This window comes from Poecilia reticulata, chromosome 23, assembly GCF_904066995.2.
Source record: "Poecilia reticulata chromosome 23, P_reticulata-male-v2, whole genome shotgun sequence".
NCBI lineage: Eukaryota > Metazoa > Chordata > Actinopteri > Cyprinodontiformes > Poeciliidae > Poecilia > Poecilia reticulata.
In genome coordinates, this window is record NC_088852.1 from 15557945 (window position 1) to 15574061 (window position 16117).

The window sequence follows — 16117 nt, forward strand, 5'->3', positions numbered from 1 at the left end:
AATAAAACTGGTGTTGCATTTAGGTGTTGGACACCTCACTGTTTCTTAGGTCATTGAACAGCGTTTGGTGTTCAACAGCTCAAGAAGATTGACTCATGTTTTGTACATCTAAAACATAAATAATAGTTCTAGGAAGCATCAGCTTAGCATGAATTAAAGGGAGTTTAAAATTGAGTTTTTGATGTTTATCAGCTTTGTTTGAGCCTTTATTATTGAATTGTAAAACTGGTCAGGCTTTCATGACAACCTGAACACATATGGTCATTCAGGAATGTTGGCTATGGATGCTTTTGACCTGGACACTCATCCTACTTGTGAAACTTGATTCTGTATGAAAGCACTATACTTTTATAGGCCTGCGCTCCCCTCGTTTATATCGTAACCTGCAGTCAAATGCTCTACATGTTTAGTTATTTATGTAGATGTGAGGGTTCAGTTTTTTCCCCTCTGATGAATCAAAGTTAAACTACTTGAACGGTTTTATGTTTGGTTTTGATAATCACATCTTGCAGGATGTGAGATTTTACATAATTTCATATTTATTAGCTATGTTTATCATACAGAATAGATTAGATCACTGTAAATGAACATACTGGTGACATATGTTACCGACAGCTTTTACGCTAAACTTAGCATTTTGGATCATTTTAATTTATACACTAGTGATAGCATACTGAATGATGTTAGTATACAAAATGACACCTGAGATGTGTGATGACACATCACAGGTGACATCACAGTGACACCTGTGATGTCACCAGCATGTTTACTTACATTGACTTAATCCAGTCAGTATGGTAAATATTGCTAATAAATATGAAATTATGTAAAATGCTTATTTTAGGTACACGGCTAATGCTAGCATGATGGCTATCATTAGCATATTGAGTCACTAGCATGTTGATACTACTTGCATCAGTTAAGCTAAACTTAGCATTTTGGATCATTTAATTTATACACTAATACACTAAAAGAAATTATTGCTGTTAAATTTTGTAACTGTGCAACTTTACAAACAACACCCTATAATGAGTTGTTGTCTTCTAAATGCCATGTTTTTAAGTTATTGACTAAATAATATTTTACATCAAAATTGTTCAGAATATTTACATGAATCCATCTTTTTTTAAACTCTGGTCAGAATGAAGGTCAACTATCTGGCGTTCATTCTGGGCCTTCTGTTGAGCTGCTCAGTCCAGTTTGGGGTAAGAACAAGATATTTATATTTATCTTGTAAAACACAGACTCACTCATGTTAAAGCGCCAGTTTCTATGGAAAGTAAAAGGAGGTCATTATGAATCAGGCCATGTACACACCCTTAGACTAATATCTGACAAATATTGAGTCAATTACAGCACATCATCAGAGAGCGTATTTCCTCACTCTATCTTGCAAAAGTTCTCTAAACATATCAGACCTGCTGGACGTTTCTTGCCCATAACTTTTTTTTTTTTTTTCATCTGTGTCAGTCCCACAGATCTATTAGTTTTAGCTCTGGATTCTATCTAGGTTACGTCAAAACTTGCAAGATTGGACTCAGAAAATCCATCATCCTGTTCCTAATCTTAAACCCTGGTTCCATCTAAAGCAGGGGTGTCCAAAGTCAGTCCTGGAGGGCCGGCATCCTGCATGTTTTAGTTATCTCTTTGGTTTAGCACACCTGAATCAAATGATGGCTCATCAGAAGGCCTAAGGAGAACATTGACTTGCTGAGGAGGTTGTTAGAACCACTGGAAGAGATTATAGCTTTGCGGTTAGTTGACTTTACTAAGACATGACACACAGGTGTGTATATACTGGCTGATCAGATCAATTAAGACACAATAGGGGTAACTAAACAGAATACAATTACAAATAACACAAAAACAAATAACAGTACAGCTAAGTTCGGCTAAACTAGAGACCCAAAAATGAAAATCAAAAAATATTAAACTTTAAACACTAATATTTACTTAAATACAAAACTTATCTAAACAAAGAAACTACATTTAGTTCCTGCCAGCCGGAACTAATGGTGCAGTCCAATCAGCATTTAAGTCTGCTGAGCGCTGGCCCCCCATCATTTGCCTGGCAACTCCAAAGCAGGTAAGTACCCACAAAACAAAGAGTTACTCTTAAGCAAACAAAATTAACTTTAAGTTGATATAGATACATCTGTTAACTAAATGTACGCTCTAGCGTAGAGTAACGTTAAAAACACAGACTAGATGTACTGGGTCAGTCAGGAATGTAGATATTGGGGGTTTCTAGCCTGTAAGCTAATCACACCGCTTGACCCGTTTATGTAGGTCTAAATTTCTGTCCTGCTGTTCAGACGCTTCTCATGCTGAGTCTGACCTGACGGGAAAGACCACAGGCTACGAGAGAGGAGGGGAGGCTGGGCTTTCAAAGGGAACCCTTCTGTAGAGGAGGCCGAGCAACACTGAAGTTCACTCACCACACAGGTAAGTCTTATGAAGAAAAACTAAGATCATTGCTTACATTTATGCTCATAGGGGGAATATTCTAAGCGTTTGTTTGATTTTAACCACAAGTAAAACTGAATTAAAATGCACTTTTTGACTCCAGGTCAGAATGAAGGCTCTGCTCATCTACCTTGGGTTCCTTCTGTTGAGCTGCTCGGTCCAGTCCGGGGTAAGTCCTTTGACATTTGAGTTTACTAAATGCCAAAATACATTTTACATATAGTTACACTCATACAATTTTTAGATATTGCCATCAGCTCTGGAGAAACATGTTGTTTACATTAATGTCCTGCTTCTCCATCTTCACCCCACCAGCGTATTTATGGATTATTTTGACATTGCAATAAGTTAGGAGAAAGGCCAAAAGCTCTCTGCCTTGTTATTTTATTTGTTTATATTAGATTCACTATAATTGATAGAATGCTGTATTCTACCTATAAACACCTATAAAAACTGTTTTAATTACTAGATTTCTCCTTTGTTTTAGGTTGAATTGTACAGAATTAAAAATTGTCAAATGATTTTACACAGCGTTCCTAATTTACATAGCAAAATCTGGCTTTGGATACACATTTTAGATCCACCATTTTCTTGTTCTTAAATTGTCCGACTATCGAATACGAAATGTCTTCCTGAATCTGTGCTGTTGTGCTCCTTTAACAGAAAGCAGCTTTGCCTGAAGGTAAGGAATGTTTCGCTACTACTTGTTGAGAAAAAACTTTCCGGAACCTCTCTAATGTTGATGCTCTTGCTTTTTGAAAAAAAAAAGACTGCTCAGAGATTCAGAGACAGTCGCCCCAAGTGACCAGCGGAGTTTATGAGATCCAGCCAACTGGAGGCAACGCCCGCTTTGAGGTTCTGAATCTGACTTGATACGGCTGTAACGAGAAGATTTCAGCTTCTACAAATGCTCCATGTTCTCTGGACTTTTCCTACAGGTGTACTGTGAGATGCGTCCAGATGGTGGATGGATAGTGTATCAGAGGCGGAGTGGACCGGTGGTGTCCTTTGCTGAGAAGTGGGACTCTTACAAAGATGGCTTTGGATTTCTGGAATGTATGCAACAATCTTATTGTTTTGCTTATTTTTATTCCACTTAAGGCAGAACGCGTTTGTCTTCTGAAGCTTGGGATTCCACATTGACAGAGACTGTAGAGACAATAAAAATCTTGTGCTTTGCCGTTTCCTCAGATGACCATTGGCTTGGCCTGGAGAGAGTCCATATTCTAACTAAGGACAAACATAAAAAGTGGACTTTGAGGGTGGACCTGTGGGACCATGAAGGCGGCACGGCATATGCCGAGTACGACGACTTCAGAATTGGAAACGAATCTACAGCTTTTAAGCTGCATGTTGGGAGATACAGCGGAAATGCAGGTAACTTCATTTCTAACCATACTCTAGTGTGTTTAGTACACCACAACAGATGACCAACTTTCAGATAAAGTTGGAAGTTTGTATGTCAAAGAATGGCATTTTGTTTTTGTAAGTTGAACATTTCTAAAAGGCGTTCTCTCTGTCCACAAAGGCAATGCCATCCTTGGGACTTATCCGGACATCGACCAAAATGGCTTCGGCTTCAGCACCATCGACCACGACAACGACGGCTGCTCCCCGTGTATATTTGATGACATCATTAACGAGGAGTGCGCCTTTACAGAAGGTGGCGGCTGGTGGTTCAGCAGCTGCGGCTCTGCCAGTCTGAATGGTAAATGGCGTTCTACAGGCAATCACATTGGCTGGGCTTCGGGTCTCCACTGGCTCACGTGGAAACCTCTCGCGCCGTATTCAGCAAAGGCCACCAGAATGATGATCAAGCCCAATTGATTCCGCTTTTTATTTTGGATTTACGTTTTTAATTTGGCCAATTACAGATGCCATGGGTCTTTGAAGAGAAAGTTCAACCATGCAAGTTTTCAATTAAAAAATCAAAATGAAAATAAAGGTTTTTGTGTGTGGCATATTTTTCTGTTTTTGACTTGTATAAATCAAAACGGACAAGGCTCAAGATTAGCTTTAAACTAGAATTAAGAAATTATCTAATTAAAACCTGTCCAAAAACGGGAGAAACCAACTCACTACCAATGCTAGCTTTAGCATTAATGGAGGAGATGACAGAAACAAACTTTAAGGACTATGGAAAACATTTTATGAAGGTTAGTGATAGAACATGGAGGACAGCATAGATAAAATGGAATAAACTGATATTGCAGGAGTAAAGTGGCTATTCACCAATTATGAATTTTACTAAATGTACACATCAGGCTCAGTGAACTGTTGGCACTCAGCAGGCTGTAGCAGAGGAATAAATCTGTCTCATACTAGGATCACTACCACTTCCTGTGATGTCAACATTGACTTCCTGAACAAACTATTTTGGACAGTTTGCCTGCAGTAAAAATTCACTCCCTGTCAGGAGGAAGAGGCACTTTGTCTTGACCCAGCTGAGGTCCGATGGACCCTTAGGAGGATGAATCCAAGAAAATCTACCAGACCTGTTGGGTTGAAGGAGTGTGCAGAACCACTGATGCATGTCCTTATTCAACATCATCTTGCCTCAATCTGTTGGACTATCCTGCTACAAAACCTCTGTAATCATCCCTGTTCTTAAAAAACCTGAATGGCTATCAGCCCATAGCGCTTACACCCATAATCATGAAATCCTTTTGAAAGGTTGGTCAAAGGTCACATACCCTCTTCATTTGATCCGTTTCAATTTGCATATCGTCCCAAACTGCAGTAAAAATTGCAAAGGTTTAAACACTTATATTTATACAGCCTCGCCTTTTTTCATCTGGTTTTCATTTTATATTCTACTTCTTTTGGCTGGTTTCTGTTTGACCTAATATTCATCATAATTTCGTTCTACAGTGTATCTTTGTTATGCTGAGTGACAGTAAAGATAATCTGAACATCACATATGCCTTCTCTTATGTTTTCAATGGGTGACTGTTTTTATCTTGGCCACATTACATGACGAGGTCAAATATTTTCTACTTACAGGACTGTTTGTCCTGCACACTGACAAGCTACTCAGCCGATAACAGAGAAAGATACTCGAAGGCAAAATGACGGAAAACATTATAGACGTCTGCATCACCAAAGACATGAAAGCAGCTAGAGAGCAACTTTTTTCTTAGCATTTTGTCACATCCACAAATATTAATGGTTTTAGTGCACAAAGCAGTGCACAATTGTATATCGAGAGGAAACAAATAGCAAATAATAGTCCTAAATGAGATGAGTGCTCTTTGATAATACAGCAACATAATATTCAACTCATTTCCTTATGGGGAAAAAAATCTGTAGAATTTTCAGTATTGCCAAGTGATGGTGCTCTTGAAGCTGAAGAAAAAGAAAAACCCAAACAGTCCTTCAGAACCATTAGAAAATATGGTCTTATATACTGTATAACTTTTACATATTTGTTTTTTTTTTCAATCTGGTATTAAGAAATTAACTATGTAATCTATCTCTTTTCCGTGTCAAACAAGAAATCTTACATAAAACCAGAGAAAGTAACCAAGTTCCCCTAAATCGTATTAACGTTGTCACTTTTAAATGTCAAATTATTATTTTTGCTTCGATTATAAAAGTAAAAATACAACAAAAAATTCCAGAGATTTGAGTTTATTTTTTTCTACCCAAGGAAATTTGTTGAATATGATGTTTAATTGTACATGATGAGTGTCTCACAATTAGTGGGAGAAAAAGTTTATGGCTGACTCCATGTTTTCTCTTTTTGTACCTCAGAAAAACAACTGAAGACTTCTACATAGAAGTCTGTATTTCCACACCAAAGCAGGTCATCTCATTAGAAAATTAGAATTACAATGAAAAAGACAAACACATTCATCACAAAGCAAACAGTTATTCCAATATTTTTAAAAAGCTTGTGAGCTCTTACTATTAAGCGGTTTGACACACACAGCACACAAATACATAAATTGAGTTTCTCAGTAAGGCTTGTTTCCACACATAACAGACGTGTTTTAATTCTAGCGTTCTATGTCTTAGAAACATAACAAAACCCTTAAACTGAATTCAGTACAGCAAAAAAATATCTCCCACAATACGTTATCTGTTTATCGTCCATCTTTGTCGAGAAACGTTATGTTTTTGGTGCTTAATCTGTCTGACATGAGTTGGAGGAAGGTCACTGCTCCTCACAAATCAAGTGACTTCCAAAAATAAAAAATAAAAGTTATCATAAAGAGTGGGAGGTGTGGTGTAATGTTTCAGCATTTAAAGGAAACTGATTCCTCTCAGGATACTCAGATTCAATCTTCACCAGGCAAAATGGTACGTATCTAAGGAAGGACAACGCAGATGCAAACACTTTTACCCACTGGTTTGCAAATAAGTCAGCTTGTTTGTTTTTGCTTTCTTTTCTTTAAAAAGTCCATTCTAATGTGTTTGCCCTGTAATCAGGTCAGAATGAAGGCTCTGTTTGGCTTCCTTGGGTTGATATTGACGGCTCTGTTGAGCCGCTCCGTCCAGGTAACGACTGGACCTCTTAAAATATGAAGACCTGAACAATTTCTTACGCCCTGCCTAATAACCACTTTGTTTTTTGTTTTGTTTTTTTGCCATACAGGGAGCAGATTTTCCTGCAGGTAAAGCAGCTTTCTTTTACTAATGATGTGCATTTAGTTTATGCTATAATTATTTTTTTTGTATATTTAAAGACTCCATTTGATATCCTGTTAATTGCTTATGTTTCTTTTTTTCTCCTGGAAACGTTTGGGGGGAACAGACTGCTCAAAGATTCGGGCTCAGTCTCCACACGCATGCAGCGGGGTTTACATCATCCAGCCAACAGGAACCGAAACTCGATTCAGGGTAGCTATCAGAACGGCTAGCGGCTCTTTTTATGTCAAACTAACTTCACTTAGATTAGTTTTACTTATTTAATAGAAGACAAGAACAAAAAATGTGTTTGAACATCCCATACTTTAGTTGTTAGCAGCGGTGATAGTGACCCGGTAGAAAATTTCTGAGATTCTCAAAATTTCAGATTTTTTTTCCCCCCTTACAAATATTCTACTTTTACAGCTTAGAAATCTCCAGGGTACTTCTAGAAAATATGTGAGGTTTTTTTTTTCTATCTACCATGACCCTAATACTCCACTGTATAAAAAAAAGATAACCACTTTGGTGCTATTTTGTTCATTTCAAGAATTGAAAAATGTTTCGCACTGATGCACATACAGTGTGATGCTCCTCAGTTTTAGTAAGTTTGAACGAACATGAAGGTTTCCTACTTTACGTCTATCTAGAAAATGCATTTTTCAAAACTAATTTTAACTGTCCAGGTCTTTTTCTGGTCGGCTTGAATCGATTTGTTTTTCAACAGAAACTATTTGAGCCTTTTAGAGAAACATTAAAACATGATGACACCGTGTTGTGTTGTGTTATACTCTCTCCTGGCCTTCCTTTCTCAGGTGTACTGTGAGATGCGTCAAACGGACGGCTGGATTGTGATCCAGAGGCGAAGTGGAGGAGTGGTGTCCTTTGACAGAGGATGGGCTCAGTACAGACACGGGTTTGGATCCCTGACTTGTACGTGACTCATCTTATTGTGACTTTGTGTGCCGATTATGACTTTTGAAAAAACTTTTCGAAAGCTTGACAAGCATTTTGAATGTTGGATGAAAATCAAGCAGGAGTAGCTTCTATCAAGTACTTTGTTTATTGGCAAAGTTATTGGAACTAAATTTGGATGTTTGTCTTTGTTTGCTCCTCTGATTCCTCAGACGACCATTGGCTCGGACTGGAGAAGATGCACATGCTGACTAAGGACACGACCAAAGTGTGGACTTTGAGGGTGGACCTGTGGGATCATGAAGGTGGCCACGTGTTTGCCGAGTACCGAGACTTTAGAATCGGAGACGAGGGAACGGCTTATCAACTGCATGTTGGGACGTACAGAGGAGATGCAGGTAAGAAGAGGATGAATCATTCTGTGTAGGTGATGTATTCTGTGGAGTTTTTGGAAAAACACAAAGTTTTACGAAGTATTTCAGGTCCATTTTCTTTTTTAAACCACGTCCATCTCCTACATCTAGGGCAGTGTTTCTCAACACTGGTCCTCACCGTCCCCCTGTCCTGCATGTTTTAGGCATTTCCCTTCTGCCACACACCTGAATTGGGTGATTAACAGGCTTCTGCTGTACTTGATAGTCATGCAATCATTTGTATCAGCTGTTCTGGAATAGAGGCACATCTAAAACATGCGGTGAGGACCAGGGTTGAGAAACACTGATCTAGGGTCTCTGTTACTGAACACTTTCCAAAACCTCCGTTTGGAGAATTCAAGCGATCTCTTTTGGCTGATGAAATGTTTTCATCTCTTCATCCAGGTGACGCCATCCACGGTGCCTACTCGGGCGTTGACCAAAACGGTGCTGGCTTCAGTACCTTCGACCGCGACAATGACAACTGCTCCCCGTGCATTCAGGGAGACATTGCTTTCAACAGGTGTACTGACAACCACGGCGGTGGCTGGTGGTACAGCAGCTGCGGCTCCGCTGCCCTGAACGGTAACTGGCACTCTTCAGACGACCCGAGTGGCTGGGCGTCAGGCCTCCACTGGCTCACCTGGAAGCCAGTGCCTTATTCGGCAAAGGTCAGCAGGATGATGATCAAGTCTGATTGGTGACCTTTCCTGGCTACAGTTTACATCCATGTGTTTAATTTTGGTATTGCTTCTATTTATTTGTGTTGGAAAAAAGTATATGTTGTTTCCTTGTGGAAATGGCAAACAAATAAATGGCTTCATAAACCATTTCTTTGTTTTTTTAATGGTGTTGTAGCACACAGAAATAAAACCTATTAAACAGATAATGTTGACACAAATACCAGCATTTTAAATGATTGAAACAAACGAGAATTACTAAATGCAATACCAATAAAAAGCATAACATATCCTCTATGAAGGTTTTTTTTACATAGAAAAATCATGAAAAGTTACATGTATAAATAAGTCAGTCCACAGGGATTGTAATGTTTGACACCCTGTGGTTTCCTGCATATTTCACCTTTTCATGGTGCTGCTAAATAGCTTATGTAATTATGGTAAACAGTTGTTCATTATTGACCTTAATTTGGAAAACAACTGCTATAACCAAACCCAGGGTTGTAGTCAACCCGAGACCAAAACAAGACCAAGACCAGAGTGCATCGAGACCGAGATAAGACCATGACTTTTAGGATAAAAGATCAAGACCAGTGCCCCGTGTTACATGACACAATAAAATGTGAAATATGATCAAAATAGCTTCTTAAATTGATTTGAAAGATCCACATTCTCATAAAACCACCTATATATTAAATACTTAGAGCTTAAATAAATTTAACCAATCCTTATCAATTCAAACTCTTTGTTCTGCTTTGCTTCCATCTGTGCCACAATCTGCAGAGGTCTTATGTCGCCCCTAAGATAACGCCCTGGGCGGTTGCTCATAAAGCCAATTTCAGAGACCTCCACTGTCTGCAACATTAACCATAGAATAGCAATCATGACAATGCACTAACGGTAAACACTCAACTATGAACACTGACCAAAGGAGCCACAAGCAAGAAGTAACAAAGCAAAAGGAGCTTAGCAAAAGGAGCTTACTGTGACTATTGTCACTCTGTCTCCCGCTGTATGAAACCAGGTAGCGCAGAAATGACAGGTGACGAAAATAATCAAAGGAGCAATGAGCATGTTCTCAGAGTTTGAGGTTGGTATTTGTCAATCAAGTGGTCTGAACTGTTGTTGAATTGCACATTACGAAGACTGACAAATTGATGTGGGCAGTGGTGACCTCTACAAACCCAACATCCTGGCTAATTGCTCAACATAATATTGAATTATTTACTCAAGGATAATAGGACAATGTAAACCCAAGGCAACAGATAGTTTTAACTGACACAAAACAAATACATAAAATCTGTCATTTCTAATACAAATAAATTAGAACCCTTGAATTAAGACAAAACTAATTTACGCGTAGCCTTTCAATGAAATATGAGAGCTTGGTTTGAGGCAATAATTTGTTAGTATTGATGAAAAATTTCATTTTCCCATGTTATAAGTGAAACAACTATTTTTTTAAAATCAATATTAAGGAATTGTTGGCATAAAACAAGCTCCATATCTCACTAAAACGTTGCTCAGTACTCAAGTGTACTAAGATATTTGCACTAGAAACTAGACTAAAGATTAATGCAAGATGTTCTGTTTTTGCAGCAAGTTTGTCAATTTAAAAAAATTGTTGCCGGGGTTAATTAAACATTGGGTTTAAATATTCCTATCATCCACGAGTGAAGAGTTCAGTTTCTGTCCACAGTCATCGTCATATTGAGCAACTGAACAGGAGGTTGAGTTTGTTGAGGTCACTGTTGCACAAAACCAATTTGTCATTCTACCACAGCTCAGCCCAGTTGATTGACAAATACCAGACCTCAACCTCTACACCACAAGTTCTTGTTAAGGTTTCTGAAGCGTCCATGAAGCCTCAGCTGGCCTTCAGTCGTTATTATGTCTGATTGTCCTGTGTTAGGATATTGCCACCGGTAGCCAGTGCTAGCTTTTGTTCTGTGGAATACGAGAGAAACAGATGGACGGTGGCAGACAGCAACAGAGAATTGACTTTAAAATAGTGTTAGTCTGTAAATCTCTGATCAGCTTTGCAAATACATTAAAGACTTGTTATTGATGTGTCAACCTTCCAGACCTCTCAGAACTTCTAGTTCTGGTCTGCTCTATGTCCCCAGAACCAGAACTGAACACAGAGGAGCAGCATTCAGCTTCAATGCACCACAAATCTGGAACAAACTCCCAGAAAACTGCCATACCGCTGAAACACTGACACTGAGTTCCTTTGAATCAAGGCTTTTGAATCAGAATTGCTTTTGATTGATAATAACTGGAACATTGATCAATATATTTGCTTGATGTTGGCATTTGACAAAAAGTCATACTTCTTGGTTACGGCATTATGTTTTCATGGTGTAAAGCATTTTGAACTACCTTGTTGCTGAAATGTGTGATACAAATAAACTTGATTTGACTTTTCGCTTGAGCTGAATTCAGCAATCTCAATACATTTGTGCCTGACTTATTGCAATATGGTACTGCGATATGTGATACAGATTGTCTGGCTTCATGGTGGAATGTTGAGTTGGGGCCTTTTGAGTCATAGTCACGCCCCGTTTATCAGTCCTGAAGGCAGAGTGTCATAATCGAGTGGGAGGCAGCCAAGCGTTTAGCCAGGGTTTAAAAGATGCTGCCTCCGTTCAGAGGTTTGAGTTTTTCACTTTGGCCTGCAAACAGGTATGTATTTGAAGACAATATTAACCTTTAATGCACCTACTTGTTGTTTTCTAATAATGTACACAGGCAAAATGAAGTTTAGTAAAATGTACAATTATATAATTAGGACAAAATGATGGGTCTGTCTGACTGCCGTAAGTTCCTACTGGTGCTTCTGCTGGGCTGTTCGGTCCAAGCCATGGTAAATATTTGGCTTTATTCTATTATATTTTGTGCAAAAAATATTTATTGTGTTTGCTGAATTGAGTTATATTGAATATCATATTTTGGAAATGGTTGTTTGTATGAGATCAAATTTGACCATCTTTTGTTCTCTTGAAAAAGATAAAAAGGCGGACTCCTGAAGGTAAGACGCCTCTGTTTATTGGTTGAAGTATAACATTTAAAAAGATTCAGTTTAATGTTATGATCATCCTGATCTTGCTTTTGGTTTTATTCTTAATGCCAAAAAAGACTGCACTCAGATTCGGATCCAGAAACAACATTCACCCAGCGGAGTTTATGAAATCCAGCCAACAGGAACCAGTACTCTGATCAAGGTACCAGATACCACTGATTACAGATCCAGTAGTCAATGAGAGCCTTAGTTCTCACTCAAAATGCCCCAAAACACTTGATGTAAAATGTATTATTTAATGTAGTAGAAAAATGTTTAAGATGTACCTTTTTTTAATCCTTTTCTATCAAATAATATGAAAATGTACGCTTAGTTTCTTATTTTTAGTCAATTCAGCACCGATTTTCTCAGTGTCAGCCGATACCAAACCTCAAATATCTGTATCGGTATTGAAGGTGAAACAAATGGATTGGTTATGTTTTAAAACAACCACAATCTATTTCTGCTTTTTTGCGAAGAGAAAGGTAAAAGAAAGGAAGTCTAACACATGCTGTGCCGTTTCCTGGCCTTCCTTTCTCAGGTGTACTGTGAGATGCGTCAAACGGACGGCTGGATTGTGATCCAGAGGCGAAGTGGAGGAGTGGTGTCCTTTAACAGAGGATGGGCTCAGTACAGACACGGGTTTGGATCCCTGAAATGTGCGTGATTTGTCTCATATCTTTGTACAGTCAGTATTTTCACCCAGTGGTAAATGACACATCTCTGCATATTCGAATGCATTTTGATTTCCATAAGGATATGAGCTCTAGCTACAAGAGTCAAAAAAATTGGTTCGTTTATTGGCAAAGATACTAGGAAGAAATGCTGAGAATTTTTTTATTTGCTCCTCTGATTCCTCAGACGACCATTGGCTCGGACTGGAGAAGATGCACATGCTGACTAAGGACACGACCAAAGTGTGGACTTTGAGGGTGGACCTGTGGGATCATGAAGGTGGCCACGTGTTTGCCGAGTACCGAGACTTTAGAATCGGAGATGAGGGAACGGCTTATCGACTGCATGTTGGGACGTACAGAGGAGATGCAGGTAAGAAGAGGGTTTCTTTAACCATTCTCTGTATGTAGTTCATCAGTGACTGGTTCTGTTCAGTCATCAGCACTAGTTTCCTTGTCTGCGGCAGAAATAAGTCCGTCAAGGTGACTTTGTCCGCACAAAGTTTGTTCAAGGGTATCGAAGACAAGGCGGCCCAAACAACCAATCAGAGCCAGGGGGAGAGTATTAGCACTGTCAATCAGCCTTATGTATTCACTGCTCACAGCTCTCTGGTACACTACAGCTAATTCACCACAAAGTAGTCCACCATGAATGCTAGGGCTATTTAGTATAGCCACAGATGGCGGCAGGATAAACAGCTTTCCTGGAACATTAAGTTGTTTCTCCGTCACTAGCACATTTAGCTGCGGGTCCACGAGATGATTGGCTAAGACACTCTTCCTCGCTCTGATTGGTTGTTTTTGATCAGGAGTGGTCAAAACATTTCTTAGCACTGGGAGGAGGTGGAGGAGCTTGATTTTTTCCGATTATCTGTCTCATATTATACTGTTAGAACATGGTGACAGTTTTAACAAATATGTCTAAAACATATTTTTGTAAAAGTTACATAGAGTAACTTTAGCATTAGTTTAAGTTTAAAAGCTACATTTAGCTAAAACATGGGGCAGGGAGGGGTCCGACTGGCTTGCATAGCCACAGATGGCGACAAAGTTTGTTGCCATCTGTGAAATTCTCAAATCAAAGGCCTTTTGACCTTTGATTTGAGAATTTCCTCACTTTTCAACATGACACCACTTCACTGAAACTCGCTTCAGAGAACCCAAATGATGCCTTTAGGTTTATAGCGAGTGTGTGTAAAAACTGCTTTCTGACACATAATACGGTTGAAGATCGTATTGCTCACTGATCACACAAAGTGATTGTTTTACTCCTACCCTCAAAGCTGAACACTTCATGAAATGTTTTTGTCTCTTCACCCAGGTGACGCCATCCACGGTGCCTATACAGGCGTTGACCAAAACGGTGCTGGCTTCAGTACCTTCGACCGCGACAACGACAACTGCTCCACGTGCCTTCAGGGAGACATTGCTTTCGACAGGTGTACTGACAACCATGGCGGTGGCTGGTGGTACAGCAGCTGCGGCTCCGCTGCCCTGAATGGTAACTGGCACTCTTCAGACGACCCGAAATTCTGGAGGTCAGGTCTCCACTGGCTCACCTGGAAGCCAGTGCCTTATTCGGCGAAGGTCAGCAGGATGATGATCAAGTCTGGTTGATGACCTCTGCTTTACATCCATGTTCCAAATTTTATCATCTACTGGTTTTAAAGGTTAGGAAAAGAAGATGTAATGTGTAAAATGCAAAAAAATAAATAGATTGACAAGTGCGTTTTTGCTGTGTTGTAGCATCACCTCTGAAATTACAATGGCGTATTAGGGCCATTGTAGGTAGAAGAAGAAAACAAAACTAAATTTCTGCCAAAAAAATTTCTAGAAAAAAACAAGGACATTTTTGAGTTTGAAAATTCAAACATTTTCCAGAAAAAAACAACAAAAAAGTTTGAGAACAGTCTCAGAAATTTTCCCGGAAAAAAAGGGAAACTTCTGAGTTTCAAAAGTTGACAATTTTTCCTCTTTTTGACATAAAATGAAAATAAATTACCAAATTTTTGTGTTTCGTCTTGTAAATTTTTAATTTTCTCAAACTTATACAAATAAAGAAAAGAAAACAATCTGAGATTCATCTAAAAATTTCTGAGTTTTTGGTGGGACACATGATCCCCCCCCCAATCATGTGTCTGGGGGGGAAATGCATTTCTCTTTTTCCAAATCTACAGTGGTCCTAATACGCACGTAACAAACATTTTTCTGTTTGTATACATTATGTTGTGCTATTTTAAATGATTATCACTTCAATTTTTAATTACTTTTTAAAAGCCCATCTAGGGACAAGTGCTGCAAATTAGCTCTTGCTATTGCACCATGATGCAAACATGGGACGGCTGTTTTATTCAGTTTGTCTATGCCGATGTGCGTCTGTCCTTATCAAATAAACTTTATAATAATAATAATAATAAAAAATAGCACTGGCTGTCAATGTTATCCTTGTGTTGTCTAATCACAGTCATAGACCTTGATCAAAGTAGAAAATATGAGATTGCTTTAACCTTATCCAAGACAGTTGCTGGTGTCTTGTTCAGAACATTTGTATGCATCTATTATCTCTAAACTTTTGGCCCAAGAAGAAGCAAGTTTCCTCAATCTGGAGCAAAACAAATAAAAATTATTTATTTAAGTGCCAGACTTATTAGAGGTTTTTTGTTGCTTTTAGTTTTTCAAATTTAGAAGTTTACACAACCTAACATTGCTATAACTTCATTCAAAATTTAAAGAACCTATAAGGTTTCCAATATATTCTGATTGCTGCTAACACTGAGTGAAACATTGTCATTTCTACATTGGATAATAATAAGAGTTTGTTAGCATGCTGTTGCATCATATTAACTCTGCTGTCGTACTGCTCAGTCAGCAGAAAGAGCAATATTTCCTCTTGATTTCTAACAATTTAAGAAGAAGAAAAAAAACAACGTATTTTATGCCGTTAAAGTGAGATTATGAATAGGTCACTTCAGTACTACTGTATCATGAGGTAGAAATCTCTTGACTAAGATTTTGCAGATACCTGTAATATTGTGTTAAGCTGTAGACGTGTGAGATTGTAAAAACGAGAAATCATTCCAGCAGTGGAAGGCTAAAGGCTAGCCAAAATTCCCTCACCGTCTTATACTAGCACTTTGTTTAGACAGAAACTGGTTATTTCTGTGCGACACGAGTACAAATGAACTCACACTGACCTCTCCACTGTCGTAGGAGACAACAGTTCAATCATTTTCTCAGCCAACATATGCTAATATGCTAATGTTGCTTTAGCAGAGGATG

General features: G+C 38.7%; 3 protein-coding genes across 3 annotated transcripts; all 3 read left to right on the forward strand.

Moving 5' to 3' along the window:
* The first annotated feature begins 2052 nt into the window (after nt 1–2052).
* Nucleotides 2053–4428, forward strand: LOC103459604 (angiopoietin-related protein 5-like). Its single transcript, XM_008401314.2, has 7 exons — nt 2053–2445; nt 2570–2635; nt 3130–3148; nt 3236–3321; nt 3405–3522; nt 3658–3843; nt 3995–4428. Exons 2-7 carry the CDS (start codon nt 2576–2578, stop codon nt 4291–4293), a joined length of 768 nt encoding a protein of 255 aa, XP_008399536.1. The 5' UTR covers nt 2053–2445; nt 2570–2575; the 3' UTR covers nt 4294–4428.
* Nucleotides 4429–6684: 2256 nt separating this feature from the next.
* LOC103459603 (fibrinogen-like protein 1) lies at nt 6685–9398 on the forward strand. Its single transcript, XM_008401313.3, has 7 exons — nt 6685–6768; nt 6898–6966; nt 7064–7082; nt 7223–7308; nt 7911–8028; nt 8223–8408; nt 8829–9398. Exons 1-7 carry the CDS (start codon nt 6700–6702, stop codon nt 9125–9127), a joined length of 846 nt encoding a protein of 281 aa, XP_008399535.2. The 5' UTR covers nt 6685–6699; the 3' UTR covers nt 9128–9398.
* Nucleotides 9399–11422: 2024 nt separating this feature from the next.
* On the forward strand, nt 11423–14565 carry LOC103459602 (fibrinogen-like protein 1). Its single transcript, XM_008401312.3, has 7 exons — nt 11423–11788; nt 11895–11969; nt 12113–12134; nt 12242–12327; nt 12706–12823; nt 13026–13211; nt 14160–14565. Exons 2-7 carry the CDS (start codon nt 11901–11903, stop codon nt 14453–14455), a joined length of 777 nt encoding a protein of 258 aa, XP_008399534.1. The 5' UTR covers nt 11423–11788; nt 11895–11900; the 3' UTR covers nt 14456–14565.
* Nucleotides 14566–16117: the final 1552 nt, after the last annotated feature.